The 25,641-nt window shown below is 48.9% G+C and overlaps 1 protein-coding gene across 7 annotated transcripts in view; it reads left to right on the top strand.

Moving 5' to 3' along the window:
• The window catches only part of DHX35 (DEAH-box helicase 35), a 69,616-nt gene extending 58,535 nt beyond the window's left edge, over positions 1-11,081 (top strand). For 6 of the 7 annotated variants that reach the window (XM_025263472.3, XM_044927653.2, XM_025263473.3 and 3 more), the window contains 5 exons: positions 1,287-1,368; positions 4,052-4,123; positions 5,388-5,499; positions 6,212-6,357; positions 9,955-11,081. In XM_025263472.3, coding sequence (XP_025119257.2) covers positions 1,287-1,368; positions 4,052-4,123; positions 5,388-5,499; positions 6,212-6,357; positions 9,955-9,967 — 425 coding nt within the window. In that variant the 3' untranslated portion in view covers positions 9,968-11,081. The remainder of the gene's footprint in view (positions 1-1,286; positions 1,369-4,051; positions 4,124-5,387; positions 5,500-6,211; positions 6,358-9,954) is intronic. The other variant, XM_006065913.4, reaches the window with a different exon arrangement.
• Positions 11,082-25,641: the final 14,560 nt, after the last annotated feature.

Below are 25,641 nucleotides of genomic sequence, written 5' to 3'. Positions count from 1 at the left end.
GGAACTGAGTCTAGGATCAGATTGTGTTTGGAAATGTAGATTTGCGATTTGTTTCAGTTCTGTGCTGAAGAACAATAGAGAAAATTATGGAAATGCAATAAATTAACATGCAAATTAAAAAGTTCTCTTCAAAAGGGAGGGAATACATGTATACTTGTAGCTGATTGACATTGACAGCAGAAACCAACACAGCATTGTAATTATCCTCCAGTTAAAAAAAAACTAGATGTTAAAGAAAACAGTGAAAAAATATTTTTAACAGATATAAAATAAGGGATAAAAAATTAAAAGCTTTATTATAGAATGAATTTATTTTAACATATTAAGAAAAAAAAAAACCTAATTTCCAAGTTGATAAATGGGCAAAGGAATGGAATGGAAAATTTTAAAAGAAGAAATACAGTAATAGTAATAAATAAGTGTATAGTTAAAGAAGGGGTACCTTTATGCCGGAACATTGCTGGTAAGAATGCAGTAAAACTGACATTCTCATACACCGTTGATGGCTTTGTAAATCATACCACTTTTTGGTAACCTATTTACCAACATACTATGTTTTGTTGGATCTAAGACAGCATTAAGACATACCATTATTTTATGTGTCGTTAAGAAAGAAAAAAATGTTTCCAATTATAATTATAAAATGCTGTCCTGATTTCAATGAGTTTAAGTGTAAAAAAGAATAAATCTTAGAATTGATGAAATATCGTATGTCATAAGCCATATGGATGGCATTATCGTTTTTGCAGAATAATTTGCATATATCATGTAGAAATCATCTAATTGAGCAGGCTTTATCCTTGGAAGATGTTGACTGTAGCAGCACAGACGCCACTTAAACTGAGATGTTTGAAAATTCTGAAGAATTACAAACTAACTGTAATCACAGAAATAATGTTGTAGTGTTAATGTCCCAGGTTGGGTCTTAGGGAAGGAACATCATTCCTGCAAAATGCTCTCCTAAAGAGGAGTTCCAAGGTCACTGGCCAGCCTGTGGAGTGCTCTGTAGGTTCTGGTGCCCAGCCTTGGTCTGGTCCTCTGTGGCTGGGGGTGCAGGGGAATGGAGGGGGGCAGTGGTCCCAGGTTAAGGAACAGTCTGACATGTTTCTATCAGCAGCCATTGTGGAGGGTGGGGACCCCTATAGATGGTGCCAGGGCAGGCACCTGGCACTGGGAATCCCGTTCAGGAGATGGTTTCAAGGCGGCTCAAGGCAGCCTGGGCTGGGCCTCACAGGACAGAGCATAGGGCAGGTGAGGTCTCATCTCATCCATCCCTGTTTGTGTAGGTGATCCAGATCCAGTTCTGAGGTGCATCGTTTCCGGATTCTTTGCAAATGCTGCGAGGTTTCATTCTACTGGAGCTTATAGGTAACATGATACTTTGTGAAGTCATTTGTGAAGTCACTTAAGTCATTAAAATCTTAAAAATAAACCAAACCCAACAGCAAGCTGACATGCAGAGAAAGCAGAGAAGTTAAATCATTTTTCTTTATTTGCACCTTGCCTCCTTCTAAAGATGCATTGAGGTTAGCTGTACAGATTTAAGCAAAATGTCTTAACTTTGTGGAAATGATTCTCGAATGTTCAGCCCATCCACGTGTTGTAGGAGGATGATAGTTACAAGTCTGAAAGTGAAAATCGCTCAGTCATGTCCGACTCTTTGCGACCCCATGGACTATACAGTCCGTGGAATTCTCCAGGTCAGAATACTGGAGTGGGTAGCCTTTCCCTTCTCCAGGGGATCTTGGCAACCCAGGGATAGAACCTAGGTCTCCTGCATTATGCGTGCATTCTTTACCAGCTGAGCCACCAGGGAAGCCCAAGAATACTGGAGTGGGTAGCCTATCCCTTCTCCAGCAGATCTTCCCGACCCAGGAATCGAACTGGTGTCTCCTACATTGCAGGTGGATTCTTTACCAACTGAGCTATCAGGGAAGCCTATTACAAGTCTGCAGGCTGGTAACATATCTGTTGTAATCAGAGAGTAATAGGACTCGAGGGAACCATTACAGGCGCTCTCTCCTAGAGAAGTTAGTTTTGCTGTTGGGTGCTTCGTGACGTTTTTAGAGGTCTGCACAACTGAAGCTCCCCAGGTGCATTGTAGCCACGCTGGAATGTTGGTGAGTGTTCTTCATGTGCTGGCCAGCCCCTCCCTCTGCTGAAAACTACAGCCTGTCTCTTCCAGTTTCATTTTCCAGGTGTAGAAGATTCACTGATCACTGATGACCTCCGATAACCTCTAGTATATTTAAATTTGGTGAAAGCTAACACCTAGTTAGCCCTCTTAGCTCCAAACCAAATCATTCCAGTTTGTTGAAGTGTTACTTTAGTCTGTCTTTCTGTTTCTGAGCTGGTTTTAGTTTTGTAACTTCACTTTAGCCAGTTTTTTAGAGCAGTGATTAGAAGGTGCTCCTCTTTAATAAAGTGAAAGTGAAAGTCGCTCAGTCGTGTCCAGCTGTTTACGAGCCCATGGACGACAAAGTCCATGGAATTCTCCAGGCCAGAGTACTAGAGTGGGTAGCCTTTCCCTTCTCCAGAGGACCTTCCCAACCCAGGAATTAAACCTAGGTCTCCCGAATTGCAGGCAGATTCTTTACCAGCTGAGCCACAAGGAAAGTCCCTTCTTTAATAAGGGAGTGCTCAAAAGGCCCTCTCCCTAACTTGTCTTTGGGTTTTCCCCTGAGACTATTGTTAGCTTTTTCCACTCAGAACATATTATAGTCCTGTGATCCTGAAGTCACCGTGGTGTCCCATTCTAGATACTGGGCTCTGTTTTTTTTTTTTTTTTTTTTTAGGTTTTTATTTTCTCTTGGGGTATAACCAATTACCAATGTTTTGTTAGTTTCAGATGAACACTTTAGGGGACTCAGGCATACATATATGCGTTCCCATTCTCCCCCAAACTCCTCCCACTGGGCTTTGTTAATGAGCCCAGAATTGCATTGACCTTCTTTGTTTTTTTGGCAGCCAGGTCTCCTTCATCTAGTATTTGGTTGCTGACTGGGCCTCAGGATAGCACTTTACATTCGTTTCTAGTATGTTCTATTTGTCACCCCAGGCCAGGTGTTCCAGCCTATCAGTGTCACGGTTCTGTTGCCCATTGTACGTACTCTCCTCCCAGCTCCCAGCACTGAGCTGTTCTGTCCGAGGCAGCTCCGGACAGGCTCTGATCTTCTCCAGTGAGAACCATCGTTTTGTTGTCATTTTGATTACCCCGCTCTCCTCAAGAGTATTAATTAGCAATTCCCACTAGCATTCACAAAAGTCTTTCACCAGTGTCCTCAATAGAAATACAGGCTACACAACAGGCCTCATGGTGGTTAGTCCCTTTGGGACAAAGTTCCGTGTTGGTCGCCTGATAAGACAGCCAGCACCCCGGGCAGTGGCTTTATTCCAGCGCTGGAAATGCGCTGGGTCATGGCCCTGAAGCACTTTCCTGACACACATTCCTGGCACCTGCAGAAGTGCTCTGTAATTATGGTTCGAGCAGCAGTGTTCTGATCTGTTAATCTCCTCTCATGAACTGATCTCACCAATAGTTGTGTGTGCCGTAAATATTTTTTTGAATTAAATTGAATCAAATCTGAGTTGGCATTTGAAATTATTATCTCAGAGAAGTGGATAGTCCAGTATTGAGCTTTCTTTCCCCCCCATTTATAATTATCTCTTCCATGCTCTTTACTGTTTAACCTTGTTAATAGAAAAGTTTATAGAAGTAATTGTATATATTATTTCTGTCCTCAAGGAAATTTTTGAAAGAGAACCTCTAGAAGATAAACATAAACATAAGCAGAAAAATGTATCTGTCAGGTTGTTTGTTTTTTGGATGTCCATGTGTTGCTTTCCTTCTCCCTTTTTTAGCATGATTTATTCTTGATTTCTGGGGTGACAGTAGGGGAGGGGTCATAAAGGGCTCTAGAGAAGATGGAGAGGATAGTTTTGCTTGTGTGAAGTACAGCCTGCGTTTTTGATGAGTTTAAATGCATCTGTGGGAAGGTCTTGCTGAAAGTGTTTAAAATGTACTTGAGACAAAATTGCTCTGCTTCCCAAGGACCATCCGTGATGATCATGAATTGCACATCCACCCAGCATCGGTCCTCTATGCAGAGAAGCCGCCCCGCTGGTAAGCCCCCTCTGCCCCTCTGCTTTGTCAGTGCTTTGAAGGCAAGGCCTTGTTCTGGTTCGTCTCTGGGTCCCCAGCGCCTAGAGTCCAGGTGCCCAGTACACGTTTGCTGACTCTGTTCTACAAAGAATTTCTACTCTGTCAAGGATCCCTGTAAGCCAATAGTCTTATTCCTCTGCCTGCTGATCCCCTCAGCAGACATTCGTGTTTACCCACAGACTGGGTGCTTTGTCCTCACTCTCAGTATAGCTGTGCAGAAAGAGGAATCCAGGTCCCATTCCACAGCCCGACAGAGAACAGATGGACTCCCGTACCTGGGGAGAAAGGCTTCCGTAGAGGGATGTATTTGATAGGTGGCTGAGGTTCACACTTCCGCGGGCCAGGGTGTAAGGGCTGGCTTCAGGGAGCAGATACTAATACTTGCTGTGGAAGCTGATACGGCTGCAGGGTGTGGCACGCGCGATCTTAGTTCCCCGACCAGGAAATGAACCCGTGCCCCTGCAATGAAAGTGCAGAGCCTTGACCCACTAGACTGTCAGGGAAGTTCCTGGAAACTGATATCTATATTAATATATGCAGTCTTAAAATCTGGGGATTTAAATTACCTCCTTGGCTTGACTTTTTGGTGTCTGTTAGCTCAGCCTCAGGCAAGCTCCCCCCTCTGTGTGTGTGTGTGTGTGTGTGTGTGTGTGTGTGTGTGTTGACAGCTTTATGGAGATATTATGTAATTCACATACATACAATTTACCCACTTAACGTGTATAGTCCTGTGACTTTAAATACATTCATGGGGTTATATATCCATCACCACAGTCATGACAACTGTGTGCGTGTAACCCATATTCCTAGTAAGATATAGAATACTTTCATCTCTCTAGACAGTTCCCCTGTGTCCCTTTACAGTTAATTCCCAGCTCCTTTCAGAATCAGTGAGCCTTTGCTTCTATTTCTACATTTTCTAATGAAGTCATTAGACTCTGTTCAGAGTTGTGTAAACAAAAGCATAGGGAACCAGAAGGTTCAACTGAGGTGTCCTGGAAGTCACGTGGGACTTAGAGTCTGCTCTGTGCAGTGGCACACTGGTACCCAGCACTTAGGTCACGAGGCTTAGGTGAGCAACATGAATACATTTGTCTAGTGTATGCCTGGCGCACAGAACAGGTGGATGCATTTTAAAAGTAAAGGGGAACCATCTCTAATTGTTGTGGTTCTGATTCTAATTATAATATATAGGAAAATAGCTCGTGATTTCTTCTTATTTCAGGGTTATCTACAATGAAGTTATCCAAACCTCCAAGTATTACATGAGAGATGTGACCGCCATTGAGTCTGCTTGGCTGTTGGAGCTGGCTCCACACTTTTATCAACAAGGAACGGTAGGAATGAACCCCCAAACCACCTGTTACCTGCCTCTTCATATTTTTAAATATACGTTTATTTTTCAATGTAATGTCCTAAACTTGCCTGCCCCCCAGCCCCAACCTGTGGTACATAGATGAAAGGCTATTACCATAGTCTCAGATCGTTCTGGGTAAAAGCACCATACTGTTTGCTCACATGATATTTAAAACGTGCATTTAAAAATAAATCCCTCCAGCTTACATGATAAAAAAAGGAGAATATATCTTTAACTCTTCCCCTCTCCCTCTGCCCTTTTAAACCATTTCCAAAGAAATTCTGTCACACTTTGGGCCATGTTCACAAGAAGCAGCACACATACTCTGATGAGGATTGCCTCGCCAAACGTGTGTGCAAGCTTAAACCTGTTTCATTTTAAACACTTGGTGGGCGCATTGCTGTGTATGTAGTATATGCTTTTTTCTAAGGAAGATGTGCATTAATTCAGCATCTTTGTCGTCTCTGATCTGTTTTGTTTGTAGGCTGTTTTTCTACCTCATTGTGGGCCACGTTTCCTGCTTCTCTTGTTTAGTAATTTTTTGTTGTGTGCTGGACATTATGGGTGGTTTGTTGTGAAGAGTTGAATTTGTTATCTTTTCTGTAAAGAATATTGAGTTTTTTCTAGTAGACAGTTCATACTGGCAGTCAGTTTAATTCTACCAAGACCTGACTTGAGTCTTTTTCGGGCAGGTGTCTAGTAGCCCTGCTCCCAAGACATGGACTTTTGATGTCTCAACTGGATGCCTAGGATGTTCAGTGAGGCCTTTGCACTCTGGCTGCTCGGAACTCCAGTGTCTCCAGCACTGTGCAGACCTCCAGAATCTCCTCCATACCAGGTCACAACGCCCCAGTACCTGTTCTTTGCCAGCCTTATGGACCCTTGGCTTGCACCTGTGCAGCTTAGTATTCAGCCAGAGGTTTAAGAGTGGTAGCTCTGTGTTGATTTCTGGAGCTCCTCTTTTCTGATGCCCTGTTCTATAAATTCCAGCAGGCTCAGCAGCTCTGAACTCTGATCTGTGTTTCCTCTCCTCAGCTATACTGTTCTCTATTTAGGATTCATTTCCCTCTGACAGGGGCTCCCCTGGTGGCTCAGATGGTGAAAGAATCTGCCTGAAATGCAGGAGATTCGGGTTCGATCTCTGGGTCAGAAAGTTCCCCTGGAGAAGGGAATGGCAACCCATTTCAGTAGTTTTGCCTGGAGAATTCCATGGACAGAGGAACCTGGTGGGCTACAGTCCATGGGGTCTCAAAGAGTTGGACACTACAAAATGTGGAGAGCCATGCAGAGACCTGAAATGACTATAACTTTCACTTACCTCGAGTGTTTCCTTTTTCTCAAGGGTTACAGCCCTGTGTTCTATGTTACCCAGTACCTGAAAATTATCGCTTCAGATGTTTTGTCTAGTTTGACCATTGTTTACCACAAAAGGGAAACCAAAACCTGTTACTTCATCAAAGCTGTAGCCAGACTGCAGTGTTTTCAGACCAAAATGTGGCTTTATTGGTGCCTTTTAAAATTGGGAGAGTCCACATTAAATATGGATTTCAAGATTCTCTTGAAAGACATGTTGAATTTGCTGAGTTTCTGAGCCTGACTCTGCAGCAGGGGCTGAGGAATGGGGCCTATTGTGAGTGACTCTCTCCAGGTCCTGCCTCCCTCGTTTATCTCACTGGCTCAACTCCTGGAAATGTTTGAGTTGTGATCCTATAAAGGGAAGGATCTTTTCATCCCTCCCCCTCCAGCAATGTCGAGGGAAGTTGTCATTTTAAATCTTTCAATATTAAATCTTAAACCATCAAACAAAAAACATTTCAAACCTGTCGAGTTCAACTTCCTGTATCCCCATCCAGATATTTCAGCTAAAAATGAGATCAACTTCAGGGACTGATAAGAATGTAGTGTGTTTTCTCTGCTGCATTGGGCTGATAAGAATAAACCTGAAATGAAAGAAAATCTTCTTCCACCAAACCTCTCAGGTGGAACGCAGCAGACTTCAGAAGTCCAAAAGAACAGTTAGAAATGCAAACTCGAGCTTAAGGAGAATGGTGCAGTTTTAAGCCCGCTTAGCATAACGAGAGGCAGGCAGTTAGAGAAGAGAGACTCTGAAGTTGTCTCAGGTTCATTTAGACTCTGGGAGAACAGGATTAACCCAGAAGCAGAGTCATTTTCCCTTCTCACCTCAAAATGACAGTTTTTCTAGGTCAAACCCACAAAGTTAAGGAGCAGACTGACTGCCCCAGAATTTTGAAGAAAACGGCAATGCCAAATTTGTCTTTTTTTTTCCTCCCCAAATGCCTGTTTTTCAGCTCATCTGCTCCACTCTGATGACTGCTTGTGATCAGAGTAATTTTAGAGAGGCTGGGCTCAGAAATCACCTAGTTCAACAACCTCATTGTACAGGCGAGGGCCCTAACCCTCTCCTACCCCAAGAAACTTGGTCCCTCCTTAACTAAGCAGTCCAAAGGCACTTCTGCTATTAACTTGTCCTAAATGGATTGATTTCTCCAAGAGCCCAGCCGCTCTCCAGTGGCTGCCCGTGCATGGTGGAGGGTCCTTGGCTGAGCGCAGTGTAGCGCCCCACGGCCATGCAGAGCCCACAGGTCATCCCCGGCTCTGTTCCTGGCATTGTTGGTGACTTTCCATTACCAGTGTTTTTTAGAGTGTTGCTCTTGCCCTTTTAAGAGGCCTGAAATGGTCCAGAGTCCGCTTTGTTTATTCACAACATTCTCTTCAGAAATGAGCACCAAAAATGGCCCCACAGGCACGATGACCTCATCCCCATTCCTAAGCTTTGGGTGTCTTCCATTGGTGGGCGGGGTCACGTCAGGTGAACTACGCGGAGGAGAGAATTAGGAGACATCCAGCAAGACCCACAGCCGGGAGAGGGGGACGGGGGACCTGTCCAGAGATTTGCCTTTCAAGTCCTCAGGCTTTTTCTCCTGATTCTGAGCTATCTTTGGGATTGAGGGAGAACCCTCTTCACCAGGGCCTTTGCTGGAATCTGTATTGGTCCTTTCTTGGGCATGGGCTTCCGTAGTGGCTCAGACAGTAAAGAATCTGCCTGCAATGCGGGAGACTTGGATTTGATCCCTGGGTTGGGAAGATCCCCTGGAGACGGGATAGGTACCCACTCCAGTATTCTTGGGCTTTCCTGGTGGCTCAGATGGTAAAGAATCTGCCTGCAATGTGGGAGACCTGGGTTCGATCCCTGGGTCAGGAAGATCCCCTGGAGAAGGGAGTGGCTACCCATTCCAGTATCCTTGCCTGGAGAATTCCATGGATGGAGGAGCCTGGTGGGCTACAGTCCATGGGGTTGCAAAGAGTCAGATATGACCGAGTGACCAGCACTTTGTTTTTTCTCTTCTCGGCCATAAGTGGTTAGAAAGTGTGACTTTCTGCGGCTCATTTACACCTGTGTCCTGCTCCCTCAGCACCCCATCCTGTTGTGCTTGGTGGGGTGCTGCGCCTTCTTCTGCACCTGCACTCTTTCAGGCCCTGAGGTTTTCTCTCGGTGATGGGGATGGCTGTCTCGAGGGCATCATAGGTGTACTAAGAGGCGGGATTTGGGCACTGAGCGTGCTGGGGCTGGCAGCCCTGCTCTGCTCGCAGCCGGGGGATTGACGTCCCTCCAGTGAAGAGCCTGCTGTGTGAGGCAGCATGCTCAGGATGTCGCCTGGCTGTTGGATTAGAACTATCGAGAGGGCATCAAGTCTGCCTCCGTTAGGGAACAGAGAACCTTTATTAAAAGCTTCTGTTTACACTCCCTGCTTCAGTTGCGTATTTTTTGAGTAAAGCACTTTTGGCTTTACTTTTGAGTGCTAAGGATGTTTGTATCCCCCAATCCTATTATCTGATGCCCGTGATTATAGTGTTAGTCTTCCTGGGTTGCTTACACTGCTACAGAGTGACATTTCTGAAAGAGAAACCAGGAAGAAAGGGTCACCAGGAAGTGTCCTGTTCTGTGTGTCTTCCCTGCTCTTGCAGAGGCTTCATGAGAGCAGGACCTTGAGCCTCTGGGGATGGCTGGCTAGGTTGGCTGACCTTTTTGTTCCCAAGGGAAGGATACCTTCCCTTGACTGTTCTCAAGAAATTCTAGGAAACTCGAGGTAATCTTTGGTCTGGGCCTCTGAGCAGCCCAGCTGTTGGGCTGCAGGGCTGGCAGAAGGGCTGGGGCAGAGGGTGAGCCATGTCTCACTGACAGCTGCCCTCAGAGCCCCAGGCGGCCCGACCTCGGCCTGTGTGGCTTACTGAAGCCCTGGTGCCTTTGTTGGTCCCTTGGGCTTTTCCCCTCCAAACTGTTGCCTGTGGGGCAGGGCGTTTACTGAGAAAGTGTGAACCAGGTGGAAGCTTTGATTTGGTCACTTCGGGGAATCGTGCTCAAGTCTGCTTCCTTTGACCCACCCCAGCAATGGTGTTTTCTCTTCTCTTGCAGCATCTGTCCCTAAAAGCCAAGAGGGCCAAGGTCCAGGACCAGTGAGCAGAGCTGGCGGCTGCTGCAGGGGCTGCTCGGTGTCCCCTCCTCCACGCTGTCACCCCCAGCCCAGGGTGGACAAGCTGGTGTCGGCTCCTGTGGACCCTTCAGCGGCTCTGCAGTGGGCTGCAGCCCGTACACAGCCCCCTCCCGCCCGCTCCCCTCAGCATCTGCATTCCTTACTGGGATCCGGAGGAGTCTGTGCCTGGGTGGGAGTCCTGCTGCGCAGAAGTTGGAAAGCCCGTGCTCTTGGCTCACCCAGCACCCTCCCTGGCCCAGGGTGCCCCTGTCACCAGGCATGAACTCCAGCCCAGCTTCATGGAGAGTAGGGAGGAAGGTGGGCTGCTGCACGCTGAAGCACCACGTGGGGTGGGCAGGGCTTTGTTGGGCTGGCCTTGCTCTCCCTGCTGGGACCCCTCCTCTATTGACCAGTGAGGTCCTTGGCCAAGTGTGGACGTGGCGCGTATCTATGATGAGACCCTGGAAATGCGGCGGATTTCTGCCAGTAACCCAGGGGCATGTTTGGCGGGCACAGGGGCTCCCACGCCAAGTAGCTTCTGTTTCCCTCTGCCCATGTTCCTGTTTGTCTGCAGCCGGGAGATTTGCTAGGACTGGCAGTCAACAGAGAGGACCCCTGTGCACAGGGCTCCTTGTCTTCACAAGCGGCTTAGCTTCCCCTCCACACACGGTACCATGTCCCGATGCCACTAGTGAAAGCTCATCAGCTCGAAACCCATCCCAGATCCTCAGTAGCGGAAATTCACAACCGTGTAGAGGCTCCAAGCTTCTGTAGCTCAGGAACAGAACTTGTCCGTTTGTCTTCTGTGTGTTTGCTTGGGTTCTTGTGAGAAGGCGGGGGCCCTTCCAGCAGGCACTGGTGTCATCGCCCCGGGGCTGCTTGGCTGTGATGATGTCTGCAAACACATAGCTTGAAAGTTTATTTTTGTACTGATCCTAGTTTGGATGTGCCACTTTTGGCACCAAACGTGTATGTCATTTTTATTTCTGTTTTATAAACATGTAAATAATAGTGGTCACTTGTTAATAATAGTAAACCTTTATACGTAAAGTAAATGTAGTCCCTCCCATCCATGGTTCTCCTGGTCTATGTTTTAAGACAGTCCAATGAATTTTTACAAGCGAGTGCTTGACATCAGCTGAGAAACCAGAGGCTTGGCACATAGCAACTCTGGGGTCATGTGGGCACAGGGAGCCCCATAGAGCAAGATCATGTGATCAAATGCCCTCCAGACATCCTTAGAGCGGACATGGGATGTTGTTTATATAAAGTCCCAAAGAAGTGCCAGTTCTCACCAGTTTCTGATTGGGATCCTTGTGGGGAAAGGTCAGAAATGCTTTCATAAAGTCTGAATTTAGGACGACCAGGGCTGATCCTGTTGAACTTCTCTTGAGGTGGGAGGAGGCAAAGGGTCAGAATCCACATCCCCTGGGGGCGAGACCACACATCAAATCAGGAGATCAAACAACAGTCCGGGGTGCAAGCTGAAGACAGCAAGGTGTCCCCGGCCACCTCTGCCCGTGGGTCCCATCTATCGCCGTCTCTCCACCTCTTGGGCAGCCCCCAGCAGGGCAGGCAGGCCTCCCAGCGTTGTGGCCTGTGTCACATTGCAGCCCCTCGTGTGTGGAGATGGATCATCATGAAAGGCCTGTAACCGTGAAATGCCAGCCTTGGCCCCAAGGCCCCTTTACACGTCTCTGCAGGACCACGTGACCTTGTCAGAGGGTGCTGACAGCCTGGCTGAGAGACCAGCAGGGCCTGATGGCCTGGCAGTTCCCAAGACTTTGTCCCCCAGTATTCCACAAGAATGAGCTCTCTGAAGGCCCACACAGGCGCTCAGATACCATTAGTGACATTTCCACGACTTTGCAGTGTCTTCCTTCTGAAGCCAGCTGCTCGTGTTGGATGGCGCAGGGGAGTCCGTGCTGGGAGGTGGCATGGGGTGGTGTCATCCTGAAGCCCAGGGACGGGCCCCTCTGTGCTCGATCACACTCTGCGGGTTCTGTGCCGAAGCCGGTCTCCCCGAGGGCTGGAGGGTGCCATCACAAGGAGGGCCCTGGGCCAGGCAGCGCTCCGGCTCGTCTCTGGCCCGTCTGCAGACACTGGCTGAGCACCCGGGCCGTGTGTGTGTGACACAGGAGTGGGGTGGAGCTGTTCGCCAGCAAGTGACTGGGTGAGGGGACCTGCAGGGAGGCAGGGGACAAGGATGATAGTGGTGAGGGATGGTAGAGGCCACGGCGGTGGTTAGAAGCCAGTCATCATCCAGAAAAAGCTTGCTCATAACAAGACCCTTCCTTGTGAACCTACAGAGCGTGCTCAAGTTCTTCTGTCCTGTCTGTCCCTCCCACCTCACCCTTTCACTTTGGCCATGAACGTGGAGAGTCGTCCAGTCCTGTGGCTCCTCTGTCTGGCACCAGCTTCAGCACCAGCACAGCCTGTGACCACTGCTGCTTGCTCTTTGTGGCCTCGGTGCCAGTCTGGGTTCCCCTGCCTTCCATCCCTGTTCTCAGCTCCACTTTTCAGGACCCAGTGCTGATGGCTTCTGGTCAGTCCATTTCATAGGGTTGAGTGGTGGGGTCACAGGTCTGAGCTACCTAAATTTGGATGAGCACAAGACCCCATGCTGGAACCACAGCACCAAATCTCCTGTGGTGGGACCTGGGAGCCTGCAACTTGAAAAGCTTCCGCCCAAATGATTCTAATGATGTGGTGGCTTGGGGACCACTGGTAAAGGAGACAAGATGTCATGAGGACCTCAACTCAGGAAAGGAGGTGAGCCACCAGCTGGGCAGTCAGGAGGAACATTAGACTTGAGTGACAGTTTTGACACAGGTTGTATTCTAACCTGTACCAAGACCCACTCTGAGCCCACTGGCCTGCTTCTCCAAAGCACTGGGGTTGGAATTTAACTCCCGACACAGGTCATGATATGGGCGCCAGTGTTGGCCCATGATGACTTTTCCTGACTTCTCTGTCCAAATAAATGGTGAGCATTTCATAATTATGCTGTATATAAGATTATCCCATCCTTTTGTCTTATTTTTTGTGTGCTAAAATGTTCTTTCTTTTAGAAAATAATGGTGATATTAGATGGTAGCTTTAAAAAAATGTTTTCCTTGGAAAAATAAAATATTAACAGTCAAACTGCCCTGGTGGTCCAGTGGTTAAGACTCTATGCTCCCAATGCAGTGGGCTTGGGTTCAGTCCCTGGTTGGGCAACTAAGAAATGATATGCCGCATGGCGTGGCCAAAAAAAACTAAAAAGAAAAAAATTGTATACGAGTTTCCTGATTAAAAAAATTCAAGGGGCTTCCCTGATGGTCCAGTGGCTAAGACTCTACACTCCTAATGCAGGGGGCCTGGGTTTGATGCTGGTCAGGAATCTAGATCCCATGTGCCGCAACTAAAAAGATCCTGCGAGCCATAACAGATTTGATGTAGCCAAAATAACAGCAACAACAACAACAAAACTGGTTGATGAAATCCCCAAACCCAGGAGCCACTAGTCTGTGGGCTAGAGAGGACTGTGTGGGCCAAACGGCAGCTCAGCAACAAGCATCACATCTCTGGGAAGACAGAGCTGCCTTGTCAAACAACTGAATTGCAACTGGGCTTCTGGAGCTGCAGAGGAACTACCTGTCTTCACATAATTGGAAGGATTCAAGGTGACAGGACTCAGCCCCCGGGTCACTGACTTCACCTTTTGATAAGATCAGATATTTTCCACCCTCTAGTGACTCACCTGGATGTTTCCTCACCCTTCCAACCTGTTTGTGTGAAATACAACCGGCATGTGTTTTTGATGCCTGATGGAACCCTGGATTTCCGGCGTTTCCTCTGTTTGTCCTGCCATTGGACCTAGAAATGGGCTATCCGCCCATTTCATACTTGGCCACTTTGGGGCGGCTAGCTAGTCGGTGTCTTCTGGAGGGAGCTTGTCCCTGGGTCCTCAGGGTCACTGGCGAACCAAGAGGAAGTTCTGGCACTTCTGGTGAATCCCAGAGATGGTGCCTTCTGCATTCTTGGGTGGTACTGAACTTGTTCAAACAGCTTGTCTCCTTGCCTGACAAAGGGATGCCAGGGCATCATTTTCCCTGGCCCTGTGGCCTGCGTGGCTTCAGCCTCACTTGTGGGCTCTGCTGAAGGCAGAGATTGAGCCAGAGCGGCTGGGAGATGCACAAGGGAGTTGGTGTGGTGGTGAAGGACCCGGGGGGAGCATGCCCCAAATCTGTAGCCAGGCGAAGGCCGGGCATGAGCTGCTGCTCATGGCGGGTCCATTGACTGAGGTCTGGGCAGTGGCTCTGAATACGAGCACCCTGGCCAGGGTTTTCCGTGGCCCTAGACTGATGGGTGAACTGTTAACATGACCCAGAGTAGCCCCGGGCCCTGCCTCCAGCCCAGTACGCCCGGACCCCAGGCCCCAGGGCAGGACTTGGCTGGCAAGGAGTTTCCCGCCTGCCTTCAGTTGGTTCCTCTGAGCGTTTTCCTCTCCATTTCCACCTCCTGTGTTTTCAGTTTTGAGGTGACATCAGGTTTGCTTAGTACCCACTCTATGTTTAAGTTCTTTGTTTTTCGTCTTCACATGTGTGTATGCTTTGTCCCTTTGATCTTTACCTCCCTGGCTTCTGCTTTATTTCCCTTTTTACCATGAAGTTTAAAAAAATATAGGTGTATGTGATTTGCTTCATGTTGATACTGTTTTAAAAAGCATTTTTACCTTCATATTTAACTTCTTGGTCTTCTTTATACTTGTTACTTTTAGGTTATGCTTTTATACTTTGGGGTTAAAAAAACATATTAATTTTTCGTTTTTGTTCTGTAAATATTTTCTTCCATTATTTTCATTGTCTCATTTTAACATATTCGTTTTAAACTTACCTTAACAATTCACGTCCCATTTCATTTTACTTCTGTTACTCCTTTCTCTTATATCTTAGTTTGCTTAATTGGTGTCCGTGGTTGGCAAAAGGCCTAACTGTAGGTGTGAGAGCAGGAGAAAAGATGTTTGCAAGATGTTGGTTAAAACCAACAAAGGATTCACTGTCAAGAATATACAGGAATATGCAATAGTAAATAGATAACCCAAGAGAAAAAAATAGGCAAAAGGTAAGGAACAATCGATAGAAACAGACCCAGTTCACCAAACCAGTGAAAAGCTGTTCGAGTGAAGCGTCAGAGAAACACAAAACTAAAGCGCCAATCCAGTATCAGTTGGCGGCCATCAGATTAGCAAAGGTGGGTAATGACAAGTGTTGGCAGAGACATAGGGACCAGTGGAGAGCCTCCTGGCACAGCTCACGGAATGAAGGAAGCACGTGCTCCCCAATCCAGACATCCCACGTCTGGGTCAGTGTTCCCAACAAAATTCTCACCTGGGTCCATGAAGAGACGCATGGAAGGATGCTCACCCACTTTGGTTGTGGTGAGAGGGTAGTGGTGGTGGAGGTGGCAGGGGTTGGGGGTGGGTGGAGGAATGTCCATCACTGAGAGAATGTGCAGGGAAGAGTCAGTGGTTGGCATCATGGAGCATATGAAGCCCTTTCAAGCCACAGACAACATGTAACATGGACCTTCAAAACAGATGAGTGAGAAAAATAAACAGATGGGACAGTACCGTGTACAGACGCCACAAATACATTCACACAAGAAACAACACAGCGTTTGCAAAAACAGGTATAAACAAAAAGATGCACGTTAGGAGGGTTGCCTGTAGAGGGTGGGGGGCTGTGGGAGTGAGGAATGGGGATAAGAGAAAAGAACAAAATGAAACAAGGTGGGTTGGAAGAGGCACTCGAGTGTTCATCTGCAGGAGGCCTTGGTTTTAGGCCAGGTGGCTTTCTTCTTAAAGGGCCCAGGCGGGTAGAAGGTGTGCAGGGTTGGCCTCACTTGTGAGTGCTGACCTCAGTGGGCTTGCTGCTGCTGCCTCCCAGGTCAGATCCCTGAGGCACCTCTTTGATCCTGGATGTGATGCTCCGAGGACCACCATGACCTGCCTTAATGCTCACATTCTCCATCACAGTACTTTCCTACTTGGCTGCTATTCTCATTGTGATACCCTTAAAAAAAAGTATTTATTTAGCAGCATCAGGTCTTCGTGGCAGCACACAGGATCTTCCCTGTGGCGTTTGGGGTCATTCATTGCCGCATGCGGGCTTCTCTCTCGTTGCAGCGTGCGGGCTTCTCTCTCGTTGTGGCGTGCGGGCTTCTCTCTCGTTGCGGTGTGCGGGCTTAGTTGCCTTGCAGAACGTGTGATCTTAGTTCCCCAAGTGAAAGTGAAAGTGTTGGTCGCTCAGTCGTGTCCGACTCTGCAACCCAATAGACTGGAGCCCGCCAGGCTCCTCTGTCCATGGGCTCCTCCAGGAAAGAATACTGGAGACTGGAGTGGATTGCCATTCCCTTCTGCAGGGGATCTTCCCAACCCAGGGATTGAACCCAAGTCTCCGGTATCTCAGGCTACCATCTCACCTACAACCAGGGATCAAACCTGCATACCCTGCATTGGAAGGCAGATTCTCAACCACTGGACTGCCAGGGGAGTCCCCCCTGTTGTGATGCCTTTTAAATAAATACTCTACATACCCCAACGTGGAGTTAGTTTTCATTGGCCATCAGAAAGTCAATGGCCTTGGATGACCACCAAGGAAAGAAAGGCGTGCAGCCCCCCTTGGTCACTGTCAGGAGAGGCAAATGAATTCACTAGAAAAACCCTTCCAAAATTTATGAATAGATACATCTGGGCAAAGCTTAGCTGGATTTCTAAGACAGATTACTTCCTCATGAGTCCTTCCTGATGATCTTGTCCTTAAGATGGAATTGATGCTCTCAGCCCATGGGGAATGTTGTCCTTCATTTCAGCTCCTGGCAGTGTGTTTCTGGAACCTTCTTGCCCTTAGAGTAAGCCTGGAGGCTACAAGGAACAGGATACGTCAAGGCTTTGAAATCCTTTGATGATCTTTGATCACCCCGAGGAGCTCAGGAACTTCAGCTGTGTTTGCTGCCCCCGGGGTGGGGCTCCCTCTCCCCTTGTTATTGGCTCGATGGATATTTAGAACCAGTTTAATGAGCACTGATGCCTGATTTTCCAAGAATTGCCTTGTAGGGGGAGAAATCTGGGCCAGGTTAGTGTGGCAACATGCAAATTCAAAGAGGCCACCAGGGAACTTATTAAATTTAAGTCTGACTCTAAACTTTTCATTGCCTGGAGAAAAGGATATTATCATTTATCCTGAGTGTTCCTGACTTGAGCTGCAGACTCAGAAGGAGGAAGCATTACTTGTCCCAGTTACTGAGATTCTGGAGCCGTTTACCTGTCCAGGAGTGGGGAGTGAGGTCATGGAATCCCAGCTTCCAGAGAAACAGGGCAGGTTTCCTGTTGCCAGCTTTATAAACCAAAGTCAGCCCTCCTGAACGATGACGATGCCTGGCCCAGTTCTGAGGAAGTGCCGACGGTGTAAATTTTTGACATTTGATCTTGGCCAATCGATTAAGTCCATTCCAGCCGGAATTAGGATGAAAGGCTCCTGCTTTCACCCAGGCTCCCTCCTGGATGCTCTCCTGGTTTGTGCCCAGTTGGCATTCTGACACCCGTTGGGTGTGAGAACAACTTTTGCAGGCACAAGCCATGTCTCCTAAGTGATGGGGGCAAGTGCATTGAAATCTGAGTCAGAAGACCTGGATTAAAAACAAAAATAGTTCAGCCATAAAAAGGAATGAAAGAATGCCATTTACAGCAACATGGATGGACTTAGAGATTGTCCTACTAAGTGAAGTAAGTCAGAAAGAGAAAGACAAATATCATACGATATCACTTATACAGGAAATCTGAAATATGACACAAATGAACTTATCTATGAAACAGAAACAGACGCACAGACACAGAGAACAGGCTTGTGGTCACCAAGGGGGAGGAGAGTGAGGAGGGATGGATTGGGAGTTGGGGATTAGCAGATGCTAACTATTATATGTAGGATGGATAAACAAGGTCCTACTGTGTAGCACAGGGAACTATATCCAATATCCTGGGATAAATCATAATGGAAAAGAATACAAAGAATGTATGTGTTTGTATAACTGAGTCACTTTGCTGTACAGCAGAAATTAGCACAGCATTATAAATCAACTAGCTTCAATAAAAAAGTAAATTTAAAAGTTAAAAAAAAAACCCCTTTATTTATATATAACAAAGGCTCTCATTTTATTTGGATAGTTCAATGGGTTTTGACAAATAACACAAATCCCAAATGGCCATCAAAGTCCAGTATAAACGTTTCTATCCAAAGACTTCCCTCAAGATCTTTTGTAGTCAACCCCCACTCCCACCCCTTGCCAGCAAGCATCGCAGTGTGCTTTCTGCCACTGTGAATTAGTTTTGCCTTTTGTAGAATGTCATCTAAATGGAATAATTCCTAATACACTCTTTTGTGTTTGGAGAAGACCCCCGGTCTCACAATCAGACAACTCCATGACCCTTGGTAGGATACAATTTCCGTCTTCATCCCAGTTTCCTTCTCTGTACAATAAGGATAATAACTTAGAACGTCAGTCGATCAAGTGTGCTGGTGCTGGGGCTCTAGAAAGGTTCCAGGTCAGGAGCTCCTCAGAGATCAGGGCTCTCTGCTCGTTTCAGCAAGACTGTGTCCCAGAAGGCTTCCTTGCGCCCCGTCCCTGCACACCTATCCTAGCCTCCCTGGTTCTGTGATCAGCAGGTCCCCACACCCTCATCAAGGAGGACTCCTTTTATTTAAATAAGAGAGGTTCAAAGACACCCCAGGAAAGAAAGGGATGTAGCGATGAGGATCCCCCAGATGGGCAGAGGTGGCCAGAGACTGGGCGGAGGGGAGAGATGAGTGTGGGAGGCATCAACGGAGGCCTGGAGTAGGGCCTTACTGACTCTGGGGCTCAGGACCTTGGGGCTTCTCGAGGGGAGCAAGTGTGAGCAGGAGACGTGTGGGGCTGCCGGACACTCAGGTGAGTGGTGCATCGGGGACACACCCACCCTGCAGGGCACACATAGTCACCCCTCTCACACCTACACCCTCATGTGTATTAATGTCTCCTTTGGATGAGGCCGTGGGAGATAATGGTATCGAGCACATCCAAATCCTTGCTCCCTGGAGCTCATGTGCTGGAAGATAATTGCACATTCAGGCTGCTCCCCCTCCTTAGCCAGAGATGCAGAGGCTCCTCAATGTGGCCCTGCTGCTAAGTTGCTTCAGTCGTGTCCGACTCTGTACAACCCCATAGACGGCAGCCCACCAGGCTCCCCCATCCCTGGGATTCTCCAGGCAAGAACACTGGAGTGGGTTGCCATTTCCTTCTCCAATGCATGAAAGTGAAAAGCCAAAGTGAAGTCGCTCAGTCGTGTCTGACTCCTAGCGACCCCATGGACTGCAGCCTACTGGGCTCCTCCGTCCATGGGATTTTCCAGGCAAGAGTACTGGAGTGCGGTGCCATTGTGGCCCTGAGTTCCATCCAACAGAGTCGATCCTGTTAATCCACTCAGCATCTGTTGCCACAGGATGAGGCTGTGCTGCCCCCTGCTGGCCACATGCCCGCAGTGCCAGCTCAGGCTGGAAGGTTCCAGCTTTGCCGCCGGCTGAGGTGGAAGAGGAACCCTGCTTTTGGTACCTGGCTTCCGTCACCTGGGCAGAGCAAACATGGAGGGGCAGGACAGTGTGAAGAACCCTGCCCCAGTGCCCCGATCTCCTTGTCGCTTCCTGCATGCCCTTTTCTTCCCTATAAGTTCCTGGATTTGAAAAGTGAGAGTTGAACCAACTCACGATGTTTTTCTGAGCCGTCTCCAGCACGGCTTCCCACGGCACCACCCTAATGCCCCCTAGCTGTGTAGCTGCTCCAGGGGATTCCTTCTCAGCCTTCCTCCCTCCAGCAGGAATGGAGGGACCCATTTCCCAAATATGAGGATGGAATCTATCTGACACCTAAGAAGGCCAACTACTTGAGGCCAGAATGCGGGAGACGACGACCAGTAGGCACAGGGGGAACCCAGCCTCAGCCCTCGCAGCCAGGGCCAGGATGACCGTGAAGACACCGTCTTGGAAGCGGATCTTCCAGCCTCAAGCCCCTTTTGAATCACCCTCACCTGAGGCCCAGATAGCAGAGACAACACATTGCTTCTGTGCCCTGTCCAAATTCCTGACCCACAGAGTCTGTGGACATGATAAAGAGGTAGTTTCATGCCACCAAGTTTTGGGGTGATGGTTATGCAGCTCCCAGAGCACCATGATAATCATTCAATTAGACCCAGGCTGCGGTGGCCTAAATGAGCTTCTGGAGCTGGGACCCACCTTGGTAAGGCTGTTTCTTTGGGAGACCGGGTCCGCTTCTGGCCAAGCGGCCTGGAGCTCCGGGCGCCTCCATCCCCTGAGATCCCTAAGGGGCTGGTGACCCTGAGCTGGTCAGCTCCTTGTCCCCCCAGATTGGGTCTGTTTGATCCGTGTTTCATTCGAACAGGAAAGCAAGGTTTTGTGTGACCACCATTTCATCTGAAGGGTCTTACATGGGAGTGACACACAGAGACCTGGGATTACAGAAAGAGTCACACACGTGGGGTGGGAGTGGACCCGAGGGAAGGCAGGGACACTGCCGAGTTCGAGGTTGCAGGGACATTGCCCCTTTCTTCCTTGCAAGGAGGAACTGAGGCTCAAGGGCCAGGGGCCATGGCCAAGGTGGATGCATGTTGTGCTGGATCCCTGTCCCCCCCGGGCTTGCTTGTGTCCTCGGCGGGCGGCGGGCCAGCCTGCGGACCCGCGGGATCTGCGCGGGGGGAGGCCAGTTCCAGCCTCGAGTCTTGGCCCGTGTTGCACAGCTGAGTGTTCCTAGCACGCCCGCAGCACCGGAGGAGGCGGTGGGACGCTAGGGCCGGTGCTGCGCGCGGCGGCCGGTAGGGGGCGCAGGCGCCCCGCGTTTGAGCGGCCCGAACTCTGCAGTCTCGGTTCAGGGTCCTGAGATCGCGAGGGGCCACGGTTCCTGCCGGGGCCCCGTCGCCCCCTCTCGTCACCTGCCCAGTGGATACGCTCCCCGCTGCGTGTCCGTGACCCGCCAGGTCCTTGAATCTTGAGCACCTCCCAGAGGAAGACATGACTGTCCCCAGTTGACAGTTGGTGATGCTACAAACAGCTGAAATCGAATAATAACCCCTTAACCTTTACGGAGTTCTAATCATTGACCTGGTCTGCCAGGATCCTTCAGAGGGGAGCTGGGGCAGACAGAGGAAGGTGAAAAGCCAGCTCTGGGGAGGTGGCTGCCCTTGGAGCCCCCTGCCCCACCGTCGGGCTCCTTGCAAATCTGAGGACCTGTAAGGGGAGCAGGTGGGCCAGGTGGGCGGTAGTAAAATCTTAGGAGCCAATGGGATGTGTAGCCCCCTCACTGGGCACCCCGTATCTGCATTTTTGCTTCTGTGGCCATACTTCCTTTGCAGCCTAAAGTGGCTGGAGTGCGTGGTTAGTGGCCAGGAGCATTGTGGCACTCACCAGGGTCATGATGCTCAGAGCCGCAGCCTGACCACAGAGTGGTGCCTATCTGTGCCAGGGGCATGAGGTCGAGGCCATGGCCACAGCCAAGGGCTCGAGGGGCCTGACTCCAACCCAGTCCGGACTGAAGATGAGCCAGTGAGCAGTACTGGCCGGGGAGGCAGCTGTGGCAGGAGGCAGTATGGCAGGTGGTTAAAAACTTGGACTTGGAGCTGCAGTGCTGAGGTGCATGACCGGCTATCACCACCTCCCAGCTGTGGGTCTTGGGCAGGAGGCTGAGCCCCTTGCTTTCAAAAGAAGGTAATAATAGACTACCTCTGTATAATTCATGCCTTTTTGTGTGTATATTTTATGATGCTTTGGCATCTTGGTATCTTGCAGCCCAGGAAGGCTCTGCCTCTCCCAGGGCTAGGAAATTCCCAGCAAACAACTAACCAGAGTGTGCCTTTCACCTGCAAACACATCCATCCAGAACCGATACCCCAGCCATCTCCTTTTTTCTAACTTGCAAACCAAGCTGATATTTGCCCTGCCCTCCATCACCTGCGGGCCAGGCACAGGTGCAGCTAGTGACAAGCCCGGTAGCCCACGTTCTTAGTCACTTAGTTGGGTCCAACTCTTTGTGACCCCATGGATTATAGCCTGCCAGGCTCCCTCTTTCCATGGGATTTTCCAGGCAAGAATACTGGAGTGGGTTGCCATTCCCTCCTCCAGGGGATCTTCCCGACCCAAGGATTGAACCTGGGTTGATCTGCATTGGAGGTGGATACTTTACCATCCGAAACAGTAGGGAAGCCCCCAGTAGCCTGGAGCCCACTTAATTATTCAAACCAGCCAATCCCAAACAGCTTACCTTGTCTCACCCATCACTTCCTGTGCAAAGCACAGTGAAAGCTCTGGTCCTCGCTCTCCCCTCCCTGCTCCTGCCTCCTGACTGACTCTGGTGCTTCCCACCATGGTCCTATGTGGTGGGTCATGCCACTTCCTCTCAGAAACTGTGATTAGTAAACTCTTCTTTCAAGACATTGTCTCCGTGTCTGTCAAGCTACCATACCAGATTACAACAAAATCCCGGGTACATGTTAAAACAACCATATAAGATTGGCCGGGATGAAACGACTTAACTTTTCTAAAATGCTTACGACAGTTCCCGACACACCTGGATGCTAAGCCAGGAGGAGCTATTATTATTACACTACTCTGCCCTGTTTGCACCAGCTGCCACCCTCTGGGCGCTGGTGCAGCACGAGGTGCAGGCAGCGCCAGGCGCCTGGTCACAGGTCACCCAGGTGTTCCCTTCCCTTGGCAGGGGTGCCGAGCACCCCAAGCTAACAGTGAGAGCCAGGTGAGGATGGAGGCTTCTTGGGGCCAGAAGAGGGGTCCCACCTCTGCCATTTGGCTGCAGGGGCTAAATCCCTAATCAAGCTCTCCAGCAACCCCCTCCCCATAACCTTGAGACCCCCAGTTCAGGTGGAAAAATCCCCCCTTGATAATTACCCCCAATGATAATATCTCAATCATAGTGCAGTGAGCCGGCGGGCACTTTGCTGGCATCTTGTATCAGCCATTCTCAAACATTTCGGCCTCAACAGCTCTTCACACTCTTAAAAACTACTGAGGATCTCAGTGCTCTTGTTAATGTGGGCCATATCTATCACGATTTAGCACTTGAGGAGTTAAAACTGAGAAACTGTGATCATATTTGTTCTTCATTTATTTTAAATCACCATAACATAAACACATTACATGTTCATATAAATATTTTATGAAGAGTAGTGGTATTTCCCAACACAAATATTTTAGGGAGAAGGGAGCATGGCATTGCTGTACATTTGTGCAAATCTCTATCATGTCAGGCTTAATAGAAAACAGCTGGGTTCTCGTAGCTGCTTCTGCCTTCGAGGTTTTGAGATATCACATGTCATGTCATCTCTGGAACACTACACTGAGAGTCAAAAAACTCTTTACTTGAGAGTGGAAAAAAAAGTACTGTCTGAGTATTGTTATGACAATAGTTTTAACTATCATGGACATTCTGGAAGGATCTCGGGGTCCCCCAGAGGTCCGCAGGTCATACTTTAGAAACTACTGGCTTATATATGCCCCAGCTTGACAGATCAGGAAACCGAGGCACAGGAGGATTAAAGCAACTTGCATCAGGTCATGCAGCTGGAATTCAAGGCCAGGTCGCTTGGGTGGGAGTCGGGGGGCAGGTCACTGGGAAAAGACCTTGACTTTGGTATCCATGGCCCTAGCATTCAGCCCTGAGAGACAGGGCCGAGCCTGGACACAGACAAAGCAAGCTGGGCAGGATGGACCCGCGGGGAGGGGAGCTGGGTCTGGAGTGAGGGGGTGGTTGGGGAGGGGCCCAGGGGATCCGTTAGTCACCAAATGGTCCTGGTGACAGGGCTGGAGAAGGCAGCTGGTGGCGGATGCAACCTCCAGCTGGAAAATCAATAGGTGATCAGCGGTCCAGGGGCAGCGCTGTTCATCAGGTGCGTGGGGACGCAGGGGCAGGGGCGGGGGGCCCGGAGGAAATATCACTGACCCCCGGCAGGATTGATCAAACAGCCAGACACCCAAGGCCAAACTCACTAATAAAGTGAGACGTTCAGCTCAGCCAGGCGGCTGCTGGCTGAAGGTCTTAAAAAAACCGCTTAGCTGAGGAGTTCTTGCTAAACTGTCTTTGTTTCTTGAGGCCAGTGAGGGGGAGGACTAGCTGAGGGAGGCCTGGCTTGGCTGCGGTTTGACTTGCATCTCTTGGCTGGATGTGGGCCTGGACCATAGAATCCCAGAGCCCGTGTGTGGGTGCGTGTGTGTGTGCTGGCTACGGCACACACCACTTACACATGACATGTGTGTGCACAGACATGCACACACTATAGCACATATGTGTACAAATTTGCCCGGGCACGTTTGTGCATGCATGTGCAATGCTATAACATGTATAATAGCCACATGACACAGATGCACAGACATGTTACAACCATATACACACATGAATACCTTGCATGTTTGTGCATGCATGTATAAGTCCCAAGCATGTATCATGGTCACGTCACAATGCACATGTATGCATGCCACCACACTCATGTGTGCACACGTGTGGCCATGTATGTGTGCATGTGAGTACACTTGCTACATGAATGTGCGCCCACAGTAGCACACATGGGTGCATTTGAGGGCGGGGCATGTGTGCCTGTGGGTTAAACTGTTTCTTCCACATTTTTTCACTGATATCACCTTCCTCTGCCTCTAGCCCCAAAGATGCAACATTTGTTATGAAAGTTATGATTATTATGGGAGGGAGTGGAGAGAGAGAGTGGAAACTGGAAAACTGTATCTAACAGGCCAAGGTGTACAACAGAGAGAAAAAGTATAGATGTGGAAAGGAAGAGGGGAGAGAAAAAACAAAGAGAAAATTCTACTGGTATTTGGGGCAGTTAGGTGGGCTTCCCTGGTGGCTCAAAGAATCTGCCTGCAGTGCAGGAGACCTGGGTTCAATCCCTGGGTCAGGAAGATCCCTTGGAGGAGGAAATGGCAACCCACTCCAGTATTCTCACCTGGAGAATCCCATGGACAAAGGAGCCTGGTAGGCTATGGTCCATGGGGTTGAAAAGAGTCAGACACAACTGAAGTGACTTAGCATGCAGGTGGACCAAACCAATACCAGTGGGATTAGAATGGACTTGACATTTTGCAACTTGAGGAATAGCAGGAAGACAGAGGCTGTTCTGTTAGCAGAATAAAGAGCTTGGGGGAGTGTATTGATTTAAATAATGGAACCCCAAATGATATGTCTACCTGGAACTCGTGATCTGCTATGGTCTGTCCCCCCCACCTCCACCAAATTCATGTGAAATCCTAACCCCCAAAGGTGATGGTATTGGGAGGTAGGGACTTTGGGAAGTGATTACGTCATGAGACTGGAGTCCTCATGAATGGGATTAGTGCGCTTATAAAAGAGCCCCCACAGAGCTCCTAGTCCCCTCTACCATGTGAGAACATGGGGAAAGATGATGCTATGAACCAGAAGAGGACCTTCACACGACCATGTCAGCACCCTGATCTCAGACATCCAGCCTCCAGAACTGTGAAGAAGACATTTCTGTGGTTTATAAACTCCCCTATCTGTAGCAT

The sequence above is a fragment of the Bubalus bubalis genome, chromosome 14 (assembly GCF_019923935.1).
Source record: "Bubalus bubalis isolate 160015118507 breed Murrah chromosome 14, NDDB_SH_1, whole genome shotgun sequence".
Taxonomy (NCBI): domain Eukaryota; kingdom Metazoa; phylum Chordata; class Mammalia; order Artiodactyla; family Bovidae; genus Bubalus; species Bubalus bubalis.
Note: the sequence above shows the minus strand (reverse complement) of the source record. Positions and strands in the feature narration are given on the sequence as shown.